Source organism: Galleria mellonella, unplaced genomic scaffold (genome assembly GCF_026898425.1).
Source record: "Galleria mellonella isolate WM207_F2 unplaced genomic scaffold, CSIRO_AGI_GalMel_v1 utg515, whole genome shotgun sequence".
In the NCBI taxonomy this organism is placed as follows: domain Eukaryota; kingdom Metazoa; phylum Arthropoda; class Insecta; order Lepidoptera; family Pyralidae; genus Galleria; species Galleria mellonella.
Genome location: NW_026442107.1, coordinates 1,319,363 through 1,335,647, shown reverse-complemented (window position 1 = coordinate 1,335,647; position 16,285 = coordinate 1,319,363). Strand labels below are relative to the sequence as shown.

Sequence of the window (16,285 nt, the reverse complement as noted above, 5' to 3'; positions counted from 1 at the left end):
TTTTCTTGATTTTTTTGTTCGCTCACGCAGCAGGTGGCCGACCTCGCCGAGGAGGCGGGCGCCGTCTGCTGCATCTGCCGCGAGGGGTACAAGTATCAGCCCACTAAGGTGAGTGTACGCTGACTTGGGACTTGTAACCCTGTCTGTTGCTAGCTGCAATGATTTGATTTTTCTTTTTTATATGTCCTAACGTCCATGTCCATATATATCAATGATTTTTTTTCCTATTTTTTTTATTAAGTTTGTTTATTAGATTATAGATTTGTTTTTATTGACTATTGGCTCGCCCTGGCTTTTCCTTTATTAATTATAATGTAGTTTTTGTAAGTGCAATTTTTTTTAATTGGTTAAATATTTTTTTACTTTATCTATTAAAAACAAACATACATAAAATCAAATCCAATTCTTTGAAGATTTATTAATTTAAATTTTGCTGTAGACCTAATTTTACTATAATTTATAATTCATACTCTTGTCGTTTGTTTAGGTGCTCGGTATCTACACGTTCACGAAACGATGTCCAGTGGAGGAGTATGAGGTTCGCGCGCGTAAGACGCTCGGCTATACCACGGTCTCGCACTACAACATCGTGCACGTCGAGTGTCACATGGCTGCTGTCCGACTTGCACGCGCCAGGTACTAATATTGTTTCTATACTACTATATTGCGCCCGATTTACTACTCTGCAGTGACTCTCTGCCCTTCCTTCCCTCCCTCGCCCCTTCCCACTCTCCTCCCCCTCATCCCTTCCGTCTCCGCTCTTATCCGCTTTCGTTGTCTGCTCTCAATATCTTTTGCTCTTCCACCCTTCAATCATTATTTCCGACTACGATGTGCTAGGTAATACAGTAGTCTCGGTCTGTGTCACTTGACGTATACTGCCGCATAGACTTGCACTACTAGTTTGGCTCACATCTGTCTCCTTCACACTATAGTACGCGTCATATAACTTGCAGTATATAGTTTTGTCTGCACACGTTCCCTATACATTACTACTGCATCTTACTCTTAACTTGAAAAAATAATCATTTTAGTTTTTATTAATTGAATTTATAATGCCAATTTTATGTAAAGTATACTTTTAAAAGTTAGTTATAAGTTTAGAAGCAAAATCCATTAGTGATTTTTTTATTTCAACAGAGATGAGTGGGAGAGCGCAGCGCTTCAGAACGCGTCAACGCGATGCAACGGTTTGTTGCCACTATGGGGCCCGCACGTGCCCGAATCGGCGTTTGCTAGCTGCCTCGCGAGGCACACGACTTACCTGCAGGTAATACGGCACTATTATCACTATATTTTAAATCTCTCATATGGATTATAGGGCTGATGGGACGTTTGATCCTTGAGAGTACAAAGGTTTCTTCAAACCCAATAACGCACAAGCAATGCCTGGTGCCTTGTTTGTATTGCACATGTCTCTAAGTTACTGAGCTGCATACCATTAGAATTAGGATAATGTGGATTTCTTTATTATTTCAACAATGGTATTAAAAGAAACAACATTTTGTTCCATTAAAAAAATATGGCAAAACACTGACGGAAGTACAAGATTTCATCCAAAATATTAGAATTTAGAACGCCGAAAATGCGTGGTTCCAAAAGTCATAATATATAGAAGAAACAAGGGTAACCTATCAATTGCAAGACCAAATGTCAAAATCATTCCAGAATTGGTTATGTAATGTGTAGCACACCCACTAAAAATACAGGCGAATTCTTTTTAGAAACTGCACACGATTAGGTCCAGTGACAGCAAAGAAAACCAATGTACATGTATATAATTTAGTTGGACTGTATATAACAGGTGCTATCTTGCATTTAAATATACAAAAAAGAAATTGAACAAAACTATATCGCATATTAACCCTTTGCACTCAGTTGTCGTCGTATTTGTGACGTATTTGCGACGTATTTTAATGTGCTATGCTGACAATAAATCCACTGGCGCAGCTACGGCGACACGGTTGTTTTACTGACTCAGCGCCTTTAACACTTAGGTAAGCGAAATCGTCTGTGTTTATCTTATAGTGTTTATGATATGTTTATGTTTACGTTATAATAAGTTATTGATAAGTTAATGAGTTATTAGTATCCTTTATGAGTTACTAGACTGAAGTGCAATGGGTTAAATTTAGCATAACGAATTGCGTTTGACAGTATCATGGGCGAAACAGCTGTTATGTCCATGATTGCACCGGACAACTTTCCACAAATGTTGTATAAAAAAAAATAACGATGCTTTGACGTGCAGGAATGCACCGGCAACATCGCGACATCGGGCACACGTGTACCCTGCACGACCTGAAGCTACTGCTGCTGCGATTCGCACGCGGCCGCACCTTCCACGATGACACGGGCGGCGGCGGCCCGCTCTCCAACATGCAGCTCGTGCCTGCGCTCGTGCACATGGCGCTATACGTCATCAACACGTGAGTTTTGCCGTATTTTTTTTTATGTATTGTGTATCTTCTTGTACTTTTTTTTTATGTATTTTGGAATACCAAAGGAGCTGACGGAAAATGATAAAAAGTGGTATCCATTGTCTTTGAACAGCTCTATGGATATTACGGAATACATTGTGATGCTATTTTGTTAAATATCTAAGGACAGTGGTGTATGGACTTTCTTTCATATCGTCATGCTATCAAAGTCTTTGGTGGCATAAATATGAGTGGAAAATACTCTTGTAGTATCCCTCAGGTTTAAAAATTATAACATGTTAGTTTTGCTTGTTTAGAGTAGACATAATTTTTAACTGAATAAACATAATTGTAAACACTTGGTTTTTATGACTTTGTGTTACAATTTTATGTATTGTAGAATTGTACTGTTATTTAGAATAACTATTTATAATTTAAAAATTTGTTCCAAAAAAACCAATTGTGACAAAACCAGTTAGTCCTTCTCTCATAAATCTATTTTAGCTATTGAACTGCCTTGTCTCTTTCTGTTACACTGAATTCCCAATTGAAAAGTGTCAAAACAGTGTAATAGTTGAAACAGGTTTGTAGAGAAGATTTGTACGAATGAGGGTGGTAACCAATGTACGTTGGGCGGCAGGTCGCGCGTGGCGGCGCGCGAGGCGGCGGCGCTGGAGGGCTCGCTGGGCTGGGCGGCGCCGCGGCTGCTGGAGGCCGCGCACGACGCCGAGGGGCCGCTCTACTACCTCGCGCTCACGCTCATGCTCTACCCGCACGCCAAGTACGCCACACATATTATTTTGTTTTTTATACAACTTAGAATGGCAAACAAGTACAAACCTGATGGAAAGTGGTATGTACATTTGAGCAGGGACATAACAGAGTAACTGTTTCACCCATGATACCCCCCATGCGTTCCTGACGGTGTTATTCCTCCGTACCCAGTAAATTCACGCCATATCCCACCCGTTCAAACCGAAACACAGCCTTGCAAACATAACTGCTTTAACGAATTAATTTATTTAAACATATGTAGAAAAATAAATTTGTCGGACTTAACTATATATATTGCATTATAATATAAAAATAAAGCAATATATATATTCATACACCTAATATAAATATATACCTAATATATTAAATAAATAAATACAATAAGTACATACATAAATAAATATATAAAATATGATTATATAAAACAATTGTAATAGAAGAGCAAATAGCAATCTATGACTCAAACAGAGTAACCAGCAGGAGAAGTTTAAAGAGAATGTGAAACATGTTATAGTTGTTACCGCACTACTCTGTCCACGCCTATTGTATTACACACATCTTATCTGTCGTTTTATACCACAAAGATGACAAACAAGCATTCAGCCCGTCTGATGGTAAACGATCACTGTAGCGTGTGTTTAAATGCTTGAAAATTCGTTGCACAGGCACATTTAACTTTTACGTTAGGCATAAAAAAAGAATTCCAAATATATTTTAAATTGAAATATATTAATCATCTCAACTAGATTTTTGAACGATACATTTTTATTTTACATTTTCTACAATAATTTTCTTTCTCATATTTACATTTGAATGTACTTGACATGAAATTGCAATCGATTAGTAAAAAGATAACTGTAAATATTTTTGTACCAATAAACTACTTATTATTATTTTTTTTCTATTTTTCCAATAATTCTTGCATTTCTCGCAATCGTTTGAGATACTGTGCAATGACGGAGTCCGAAATAAAACGCTACCACTTCTCATCAGGTGGGCCGTCGGTTTATATGCCATTTTAAGTTGCATAAAAATAAAATAATAATACTTTTATCCAGATGGCGCTCGTTACGCGTGGAGTCGTTGCGGCGCGTGATAACGATAGCGCAAGCACGCGCGGCGGCGCCGGGCGGGCCCGCGCTGCGAGCGCTGCCGCCCGACCACCGCGCGCCCAAGCCCTGGCCCGACTACAAGCCCTACGTCACCTTCGTCGCCGTCATCGACCAGCTATACAACGTTATGTTCAAAGTACGTATCTTATTTGCACATATTTATTTATTTAAACTTTATCCTATTCTAAAATTGACTGGAAGAGATCTCTGTCAGAGATAAGTCCACCCTTGCTCACAACATGTATAAATAGATTATTTTATATGTAACTTACAATTATATATATATATATAAAATCTAAATAGGCCACTATCGTCATATAATTAAAACTACCAAAGTTAAAATTACCAAATTTTGAACAGTAAGGTCTTTTTATACTCTTCATAAGTTATAAGAAAGGATTTTTCGAAATTCGGCTCCTAAGAGTGTAAATATAAAGATGGAAGTGTGTATGAGAAAGTATAATTCTTAATGGATATGCCTACAACTAATTATATATTTGTTATATAAAAATAATGAAACTTAATTTCAGTATTTTTCAAAATTTATCTCCTAATTATGTCCAATACGAGTAAGGTGATGTCGTTTATTAATCCTTTGGTAATAATGTTCAGTTACGTCGGTAGAATACTCCCTTCATAGGACACTATCTATATATTAGATCTTTAAGTTTTATAAATAATGGGGTGAAATGATATTCTTCTTCCTACTTTATCCTATGTATACTAATATATTATAATGTTGTTAAACGGATTTAAATGAAATTTAGGGAACGGGTACTTTATATACTAACTTAGGATAATCTATACATGGATACACGTGGATAAAGCTGCAGGGATCAGTTACATATGTGAAAGTTTGTAAAGTTTTTTTCGTTTATTGTTTTATAATCCCTCAATCGTCATAGAAAAAAAAATAGCAAATGTTACTTTTAAATTATATTTTGAAAATAATACTTAATACTGTTTTAAGCAATGGCAGTCTATGGGAGAGGCCTGTGTTCAGCGTGGACAGATAATAGCTGAGTTGATGATGATTATGACTGTTTTTAGCCATTTCGATTATATAGGACTCCAACAACGTGACTACCCATTTCTAACATGACAGTTTTGTTACTAAATTAAATTCATTTGAATTTTTGATAGGTTATATATTATTTTGTACGACCTGCATGTAATTTTGTAATAGTTATCACACTGGCTTATTTTGACAAAGGCTAGACTACGCATTTATGAATTTCGAAACATGGTCACGGTACATACTAGCTTTATTTAAAGTTCAGGGCGATATTTAAAAAAAATGCCATATGAAATGAACACGCCCCGACATCACATATAAATGTGACTTTCTACTGACATTTTGGCCAGAGGGAGACCTTTATAAAATATAGCTTTACAAACTGTTTTTTATAGTATTGAAATAATTACCTAAACATACGTATATAAGTTCAAATCATAAAAAGAGCAGGCCCTTAAACTATGACTTCAAACTATGTGCTATGCCTAAAGACAAGGCATGGGTATGACAACTATTAGACGTTTTTACAATTTATCGTAGAATAATTGTTTTTTTATAATTTATACTATATCGTACGATTTTACCGTCGCTATTCAATAGCAGAGGAAAATATAAGCTATTATGAGTAGACACTTTTAATTCTGCACTCTGACGTTCCATTTGTCATTTTCCTATATTGTTATGTGTTAGATATATAAGATGAGAATTAATATATTCTAATGGTGACCATGAGTTAGTTTGTGACTGTTGATTGACATGCTTTATTTTATTTTCAACTTTATTGACGATTTTATTATATGACTGTAAAATAATTAATGTTATGTAATTCATTGTATTGTATGCCCGATGTATGGGTGGGCTGTTTTCCTTTAAGACGTTATAACATCTTACGAAAATAAATAAATATTTATTCTATTCTATTCTAGAGAAATAAGCATAAGCAATATAGAAATAAATAAATGTATCTACTCTCTATTTAACTTTTTTTTTTATTTTAATGATTTTTAAACTTTTGTTTTATATATTTAAACTACCGGCTGGGACATAATTAAAATAAAAATTATATAAATTTGTCGGTTTTTGTTTACGTCAATAACAGAGTCGTATATCTGTCAACTTTATATTGACCGCAATATATATTGCTGTATCCTTAAGCAAGTGAATTGTTCACAGAACGTAACCGCTACAACAGTCGACCAATGGCCTATAAAGTTGGCCGAATACATACGCCACAACGACGAGGCGAACGCCAAAGCCGCAGAGAAGATCGTCACGACTCTCACAGACGAACTGCTGCCTTGTTCGTCGTTCGCCGAATTCTGCGACGCAGCTGGCTTCCTCGAAGACATACCCGACCCCGATGCCTTCCTTCAAACACTTATAGACGAGCTACCTTGAGGAAGGCCTTTCGTGCCACACTGCCTTGGCTACAATGGATGCATGGCTACTTAACATATATTTTGAATAAACATTTGAAATACACAATTTTTATTCAAACCTCCTTATTCATAAACATATCTCATAGATTTATTTTAGCTGTTTATTGTTTTGCTTCTTTTGTGCTTAGTTCTCAATTTAAAAAATAGTCCAATATTTAAAATGTGTTTTTGTGAACAAGAGATAATTCTATATATTATCTATGTGTTAGGTATTATATAGGATTAGAATAAACGATTGTGTAGTTTAAAACAGTTCAATTTGTCAAATTGATCCATGCGAGGTTTGTCTGAATCAATTCGTCAACACATCCCTTTCACTGTTCTAGGTCATGGCTCAGTCTTGAATATATAATTCCACATTAATAAATGTCATATGTAACAATGTTAACATCATATTTAATAATTACTCATAATGTACGCTTGTAGTTAACTAAATTGTTTTGTCTATGTATCCATTTGTATTTGGTATTTAAAAAGTGCTTTTTCGGTTTTTATGTCAATATATAGTTTCGGCTTCAAAATGTATTTTTATTACCTTTATCATTCCCTCTTGTAAATTTAATTATGTATTACACTCGGATATATAATCAATTTATGAAGCTACTGACGCATTCAATATTTGATATGATTGAGTGAAAATGCAAATAATTGTTTGAATACAACAATGATGCAAAGAAGTCGACAGCCTGCTTGATGGAAAATAGTAACCGTCCCTATAGACATGAACAGCACCATTTACATCACAGAATATTTATTTGAATAGAGGGGAAGAAAGAATAGTGATAGCGACGAGATCTAATGTCTGTTCCTAGTAAATCCTCCACAATAAACTGGGGGTCTACCATGAAATAAATTCCGACTTAGTATCATGTTTTTGATTATACTGAAATCTGCCTAGTAAATGAAGTTTAAGTTCGTCATAAATTCTACTATTATGGTCCAAAGGAATGATATTTTAACATTTTTAATATTTTAAACGCCTATGTATTATGTAAATTTTATTTAAGCCTCGTTAGGCCCGTAATTTCGAAAAATATTCCATGGTAAAGCCTCTGATCATTTTATTCTCACCTGCTTTTCGTATGTACCATGCCAGCGCATAGCGCGTAAACTATAATCCGATATACCAAATGCCTAATAGTAAAAATATACGAAAAAAAACGGACAACAAATAATATGTAATAATATTATAATTGGACTGAATCTTGTACATGAATCTCTACAAAAACTTCTGAACAGATTTCGATGAAATTTGATGTGGAATTAAAATTGTACCTAATATGACTTACCTACGGTATTTATTATTCAACAAACTATAATTTATTAAAAACAATCTATAGGTAATACATAACAATAGGTAAATTGTGACAGGTACTCCAGAAGATAAATGTTATTAAAATTATTATTTCCAGATTATTTTGAGTATACAAATAGAATAATAAACGACGTAATATTGGCCCTTAATTTTAATTTTCACACACTATTTTTAATTCGTTCGTCTCCATTCTTTTTTTGACTTTATTATTTCATAGATCATTAGAAAGAGAAATAGAGGAAGCAATATTACTCGAAACATTGACAATAATAAAATTAACATACTTCATTTGAGCTTTACGTGGCAATAGATTTACTAACAAGAGCTTATGAGCTTTTATACATTCGTTTATATTTAAGACTTGTATATTTATAGTATGTTGATAGCATAGGAGGGTTACCGATCTGTAATCCATTAATATAAATGAACACAAATTGAAAACTTTTTTTTTTAAATTGGCTAAAACAATAGCACGTAACCTAGAACTTGTCGTTACATTTCCGATTTACAATGGCAGTGGGGTCGATTCTGACTTATTCCATATCTAGTTCATGATGGTCTACTCTCTCTCTTTTTTATAATACAGTAATTTTTCTAAACTATTAAAGTATTAATATATAAGTTTAAAAAATGCTGCTTCAGTATTGGTCCCATTGTTTAGATGTATCTACTCCTACACCTAGTGCCTCGACAATGCCAACCGAGGATGACACGACCTTGACAGCCCAGTGGTACATATTTAATGTGATCTTGCGCAGCGCCACGCAGGTGATAAGTTGCTCATGATTAGAACGCAGGAGTCACGATGTTTTCTTGCGAAATGGGGATTAGGTTACAATGCCAGATACTGTATCTTTATATACAGTCATCACGCCTTATTTCAACCACACGCCATATCAACTAACTGCTGTTTAAATTGGCGTCTGTATTAATTCTCAAAATTGGGACTTGCATTCATGGGATCTAGTCATGTAGTCATGCTCCGTGCCCTGTTCATTCATAATCACAAACACTTTCTGAGTTGTCGATTTTAAATTTTATTTTTTAAATACCTCTTTCTTTAAACATCGGTATACTACTTATATATATATATATATATATATATATATATATATATATATATATATATATATATATATATATATATATATATATATAAAAACATATAAATTACAAATTGAAGTCTGTTTTTTGTGCAACATGTTTTTAATAATTATCTTATTTTATAATCGTTATTCTTATACCATAAGAATATTCAGCTTATTCGGCCGTATTATGGCTGTGTACTATTTCATCTTTGTCTATTAAAAAGAAGACTATAATTTTATACTTGAACATTTTTTATACTATATAATAGGTCTCTAACTATTTGTTTTGTACATACTGATTACTAATACTCTAAGGGCTTTAAGCCGAGTCATCGCCGTTCATAAGAATGATTGCATGTTACTCCTTGCGAGTGCACTTTGTAACCTTTTATCGAGTTCATTACCCGCTCTTGTACAAAAGCTTTGGAAATTTTTTATTGCTCAACGTAGGCTGAGCAGTTTTTGTTACGTGCCGAGGACATTGATCTTGAAATCCAATGAACTTGTATTATGTACGCTTAATTAATGATTGCTCAGCAAATTTTTCAGTTACATGTTCGCATTGTAACTATAGTTTAATATTTCTATTTTGTAATGTTTTTTAAATAGAATTTATTTTTTATTTGTAGTTTTTTTTTATTTATAATTTATTTATTGTTAGCTCTTGTCCATGTTTTCGTACGCGTGGATTTTAGAAGTAAGATAACAAACTAAATAGACTACTTTTAAATAGCGTATCAAAACACCGTCGTTCATTCCACCGTCAGAAACACAACTGTGAAAACCACATCTAATTTGAACAAACTAATAATAAATATTTCCTTTGTCGGCATTTTTTGATTGACATTTCGATATAAATTGTTTTGTTCGAGTATTTATATTTAGCTTATTGATTTAGGTACTTACGTATTTTATATACATATAACTAAACCCACCCATCACCCAAGTTTGAAATCATTAAGAAACTATGAACCTTTTTAGCAATAGTTTGAATAAAAAATAAATGTGAAAAAAAGGTTCATATACGAAAAATAAAACCGGCATTCTATGCTTGTCAGTGTCCTTACTGGTTAAACAGATTACTTCTTGCTAAAAGACACTTTCCTGAACTGGTGAAAAAATTGTTAGTATCTACGTACGTGGTTGGTTATGTATGGTAATTAAATTAGAAAGGAAAATAATGAAATTACTTAATAAAATAAAATATTTATTTCAAAATAAACATTTTTAAGAGTCGTTATTTTAGGTACAATGAGCCAGAATATTAGCTTAATGCACACTCGAGTATAAATATATTATAGGCACATAAACCTAAACTTTATTATTATTAACTTACAATAATTTATTCACATTTAAATAAACTTATTTAGTAATATTTAATCCTACGTAATCCTATATATACTCGTATCAAATAAAACGAAATCGAAAAAGTCACTGCCTGTTAAAAATGAATTTAATTATGTTTTTGTTTATTATAAAACTGAGTAAGACATCAAGTTTAATTTATAAATTTTAATCCAAATTTAACTTAATGGGCGATTAAAATTAAATCCAATTAACAGACACGTGTTATTCCAATCAACAAGTATTTTTCACATTCGATATTTATAATTTCCTTTGGATTTACTTTTCACTTTGTACTTACTAGAGTTGAAACAAAGAGATTGAAACATTTTAACAACATTTAACAAGTATAAGCTCATTGATAATATTTTGACGGTTTCAACAATTTTTCATGTTAATCTTGAAAAATCTACTTTTTATACCTGTGAAGTATAGGCCACATATTTTTTATAATTTTTATATTGTTATCTACCAAATTTAAAATTGAAAACTTTCTATTGTTCTCTTTTTGCTCCCGTTCACGGCTCTAGTTTTCTAAGCCGCTCTTATTAATATACATATATTTCTAATTTCCATCATGGTTTCCTTTGTAGCCCATAATACCATTAGTACGCTCTTTAAAATTGTAGTGAATGTTCCTTATAAGGTTCGATGTTAGTTGCCGTTAATAACCTTTGGAAACAACTTGAAACCGCCCATTGACATAGGTCATGTTTTACCTCCAATAGACGACTCTAGTTATATCTAGTTCTTGCAATGTGAATGTTGTGATTGTTTGCTAACATTTCTACTCTTGAGCAAAAATATCGATCTTTTGTATTGATTCGAATCGGAAAATTTCAATCCATCCATTGATTTTAATCGAATCATAGAAAATTTACTTTTAAAAGATTGACATCATAAAAACAGTGATATCTCAAGGATTTTGGAAATAAAAAAGCAAAATTACAATAAAATAGGACATATGAATCTCGATTTTTATTGATCTGTCTTAGATAGATCTATTAATAGATTCGAATATTTATTTCAAAAGATCGATCTTCAATTGAATCGAATCGATATTGGAAACCCTATTGCGTGCATACTTAGCTCTATTGCATACGCATATTATTAATAACTAACCATCAATATCTTGTTCATTCTCGTTCTATAATCTATCCTAAATATAAAATTTAATTCGAGGAATATATTTCGTTTTTATCAATGAGCTCATCTCATAATAAATTAATCCGTGGCTAATGCTACGGGGAATGTACTACACCCTAGTAATAAAAAATATCTCTCATAACATTTAAATGTATCAATATTTTAGAGGCACGTATAGTCTATGTCGCGATATGTCTTGTCGTCTAGAAGTCGTAGGAGCCACTGTCTCCTTTTCCGATACGGAACACAAATCTGTAGCAGAGGCCTGCGATGACACCACCGGTGATAGGTCCCACCCAGTATACCTTAAAAAATAAAAATAATATACTATAATCACAATATATTTGGAGAGAATTTTTAGTAATGGGTGTTATGAAGCTCCATTATTAGCAATATAACTTATCAGGTCAACTTCCATAAGATTCCTTCTGGAACTCAATATGGTTCATCTCAACTGGTCCACTGACCTCATTTCATTCTCACCTACTATCTTTCATTGATACCTTGTCAGCATAAATTAATACTGCAGGCGAGATTGTCATTCTATTAAAAAAATTGTGTGTATTATTATCCTATAGCCAGACTACGTTCCACCTAATGATAGGCAGCTAAAAGCAGCATTTGTCAATACAGAACTGGTGTGACGCGAATCACTAGATCATTATCACACTCTTCAAACCAGAACTTTTCAAACCATGTTTTGTGGATAAATTGATATGATAGTTTTGTCCATAAATACTTGATAAGTACGTATTTGTTTAACTTTGTTGTGGGCAGAATTTTTTTATTCAACTTAGAATGGCAAACAAGTTAGCGGCTCATCTAATGCAAAATGGTAACCAGCGCCTTTAGACATGAACAGTTTAAGAAATATTTATAAAATCTCCATACTTTACAATTGTATACAATGAATTAAATATAATTAAGGAGGATTGAACTCGCAACCACCGTAAAGTGAGGCAGTGTGTCAAACCGCTTCACTATCAAGGCCGCTATAATATGTCTTAGAAATTCTAAGACGTTGGACTAATCTTGTTCTTAGTAGAAATTACATTTGCAGTAATGTTACATATTATATCTGGTAAAACTAGTTTGCAGTGAAAACAACTCGTCCGGTAACCTCAAGTACTAAATAACTCATCGTGGCGCAGATATAACTATTTCAGATTAAAATCATTACTTTATTGTTAAAAATGACGTAAATACACATTATAATTTAATAAAAGAACAACCGGATTAACTTGCGTGTATTTTAGTCGAGAAAGCTCGACTAGTTTCGGGACCATCCGGGACCCTTAGTCATGAGCGACCATGAAAGAAAGAAAGAAAGAAAGAAAAACATTTTATTCAGTGCATTGTAAAAAATACAATATAAACAACAAACGAGAAAAAAAATGAGCAAATAAAATGTACATATAATTAAACTTAATTTACCATAATTAAAAATAAACATAAAATAATCATTTTTACATCCAAAAATGCACTGAAATGGCTCCACTCAGCTTTAATGTATGTAGTATGAGAGCTCGACGTAGTTAGGCTCGTATTTAAGTCATGGCCGATAATGACCATATACGACGGATAATCCCAAAACTAGTGAAGCTTTCTCGATTAAAACACATGTAAGTTAATCCAGTTGTTCTTACGTTAAATCGTTATTGTGTGCGGTGAACATCAAGGCCCAAATCTAAAGTACAATGTTTATAATATATTACATAAATGTTGCGTACATTAACTTAGAACTGTATTACAATATGACACAAACAATTGGAGTATTCCAGTCACGCTTTCTGATATTCGAAACGTGGTGGTAATTGGATAGCTATTTAGCAGATTGAAGAATGGAATTTTGCTTTTGATAATAAATGTTTTCGTATTTCGTATGTAATAGTCCCTGAGTTTTATAACAATATAATTTAGTTCCAGACGCATACCTTATTGCGCAATATATCGTTTGCAAACCATCATAAACTGCGTTTAAGTTACGTGAGTGGAACTTTATGAGATACCGAATAAAGCAGTTCCTCAAGTTTATTTTGATTCCTTCATTCTATATACATTCATTCTTCATACTCTGTTTACATTACTTATAATTTTTTTCAATAATAGTTTTTTTTCATTAACTATTCATCAGGATAATCATTAGGATGTCAACACAATTAGATCTTGTTAAATTGTATCCAATACATTTGGTACAAATTTGAAAATCGTATATGGGCATAATTATTAAAAGTGTTTTTGTATGATCGAACAAGAAAGGTGCTTCCAATAGATAGGTAGTTACATTATAAGGCATAGGAATAAGAAAATAAATTAAAAATAACGAATATAAAGGTTCACTCTAAAATACATTATGACGCTTATATACTCATATATGTTCACACTATGCTATTACTGAAATGATGAGTGAAAGAGCTTCAGTTTTTGCTGTACAAGTTTAAGTGATATTTATGACATGAATTGGCAGTTCGAATGCATGATTATTATATTAATTGCGTTTTATAAAGTAATTGTTTTCTAGTAATTAAACATAAGTGCATCGCCATACCTTGAATTATGGAAGCTGGGTGGGGTTATCTATCTATGTATCCGACTAGGTATCATGTCCATCTACAGTACTAAAATCGGTAGTTCTAAAAGGCGTGGTCTTTGTTATATGTTGTAAGACAAAATGTAAAACTTACCCAGTGTGAAGTCCAATCATTCTCAACGACCACAGGCCCAAATGAACGCGCCGGATTCATACTCGAACCAGTAAATGGTATCTATTAAAAAAAAGTAGTATTTTAACACTTATATAAATATGAATTGACTCGATTATATTAGAATAAAACTATAATATTTTTAATAGAATTATTTTATTAATTAATGTCTATTTATTTATAATTTTCGTCAATCTTAGTCGTCCCAGGCTAATTTATCCAATATATATCTATTTTCGTACTGGTACCTCCCTTGTCGGATTTATCTAACAAAGACTGTATTTGTAGGATTACTTTTTGCGACTTTCAGAATGGCAATTAAACTGACGGCTCACTTGATAAAAAGTGATAAACGTCGCTTATAGATATGAACAGCACCATGAACATTACAGAATTATGCCTCAGTACCCTGTAATTTAAATTTTCAGGTATTTTGGATAAAAAGATGTAGCGCAGTTTTTTAAACATGTCAGCTTGTCGACCCTTTGAATTACTTTAGATGTTTGTTACACAATCACGCTTAAATGGCTGAACAGTTTTGAATGAAATGTGATACACAGATAAACAATATCCTATATTAACAAACAGAATATTTCTTATCCCATCATACAGACAAAATTGAGTAGACAGCCCGCTTGATGGAAAATAGTAGCTATCGCCTTTACAAATGAAAGCTCCACGGATGTCACAGACTATATCGTAAAAGTCATGGAACATTGCCAGTAAAATAATATGAAGTGAATACTAACGCATGCTGCATGGCAGGCTGTGATGGCGAGGCCGATGGCGAGCGGCGCGGATCCCTTGACGTCGTTGCGTCGTCCGTCGCACACGCCCATTACCACTGACACCAGCACGAAGGTGATCAGAGCCTCCACTAGTACCGCCTGTACATAATATATATCGTTTTATAAAAGTTCGATATGTAACGTAATCGATTTTATCGGCTGTAGTTAAAATCTATCGATAGATAAGCTTTTGAATATACATGATATGGAATGAGACAGAAGTATCCGCCGTCTTATTTTCCCCCAAATACGTGGTAACGAAAACATATCTACTGATAGATTCGTGTGCTTTCATTTAAGATAAACAGAAAAATTTAGTACCAACATAAATACATAAACATTATGTTCATGAAATTAATAAGTCTAAATAACCACAGAAACGTTATCTACTATTTCTTGAATTTAGTACTAATATTAGCAAAATATTTTTAAGATAAAAATATTAAGATTTAAGACAAAAAGTAAAGTAAAAGTTTCAATCTAAAATAACCTATCACCGATTTTTCGATCGAAAATTTTACTATTTTGAATTGAGTACCAAAAGATTTAATATAAATAAAAGTCTAAACTATCACAAAATATTTCTGTAATATATTGAAAGAACATAGAATAAATAATATTTACTTAGCGCATACCAAATAACAGTTGCAACAATCTTTCTTGAACTTACTTGGCCGTCGGTTATATCAGGTCCAGGTAGTGTAAGACCAAATCCTCCTTTCATGCCCGTATCAGTTACAGCTAACTGCAACAGATAATATCAACAATATTTATATAATGATATTTTTTGAAAAAGCAACTGCTGAGTTTTTTTCCCATTATTCTTGGCTGAAATTACGTTTCGACTGGGTGTCAATGAAAAAAGAATTACTTCAAAAAGACGTAAATCTAAGTTTACTTAATTTTTTTTTCTTTCTTTCAATACATACTTTTATGGTCGATACATTTCAAATTATATAGTATCACCCTGTTATTGGGTGCAACAGAATGGACCGGCTAAATATCTCGTGCAAACCATAAGCGGTATTCCGTGAGTGTGAAATATGCCTTATTAACAGTATACGGTAATATACATATCGTTTTACACATTCTACACATAATATTAGGTTAGGTAGGTATATCTATAAGTGGATGGTATTTAG

The 16,285-nt window shown here is 33.0% G+C and overlaps 2 protein-coding genes across 4 annotated transcripts in view; one reads left to right on the top strand and one right to left on the bottom strand.

The window, feature by feature from the left end:
- Positions 1-15: 15 nt before the first annotated feature.
- LOC113522908 (E3 ubiquitin-protein ligase UBR4-like) lies at positions 16-7,281 on the top strand (the record flags this gene model as incomplete). The annotated part of the gene is given in 8 exon segments (XM_052898648.1): positions 16-108; positions 488-636; positions 1,141-1,270; positions 2,252-2,260; positions 2,263-2,429; positions 3,061-3,201; positions 4,253-4,442; positions 6,495-7,281. Coding segments are annotated over 8 exon segments (1,104 nt in total), but the record flags the coding sequence as incomplete, so codon positions are not given.
- A 3,072-nt stretch (positions 7,282-10,353) lies between these two features.
- Positions 10,354-16,285, bottom strand: part of LOC113522731 (aquaporin AQPAe.a) — a 117,781-nt gene continuing 111,849 nt past the window's right edge. For all 3 annotated transcript variants that reach the window (XM_052898641.1, XM_052898643.1, XM_052898642.1), the window contains 4 exons: positions 15,814-15,888; positions 15,105-15,242; positions 14,338-14,418; positions 10,354-11,958 (listed from right to left, as the gene is read on the bottom strand). In XM_052898641.1, coding sequence (XP_052754601.1) covers positions 11,857-11,958; positions 14,338-14,418; positions 15,105-15,242; positions 15,814-15,888 — 396 coding nt within the window. In that variant the 3' untranslated portion in view covers positions 10,354-11,856. The remainder of the gene's footprint in view (positions 11,959-14,337; positions 14,419-15,104; positions 15,243-15,813; positions 15,889-16,285) is intronic.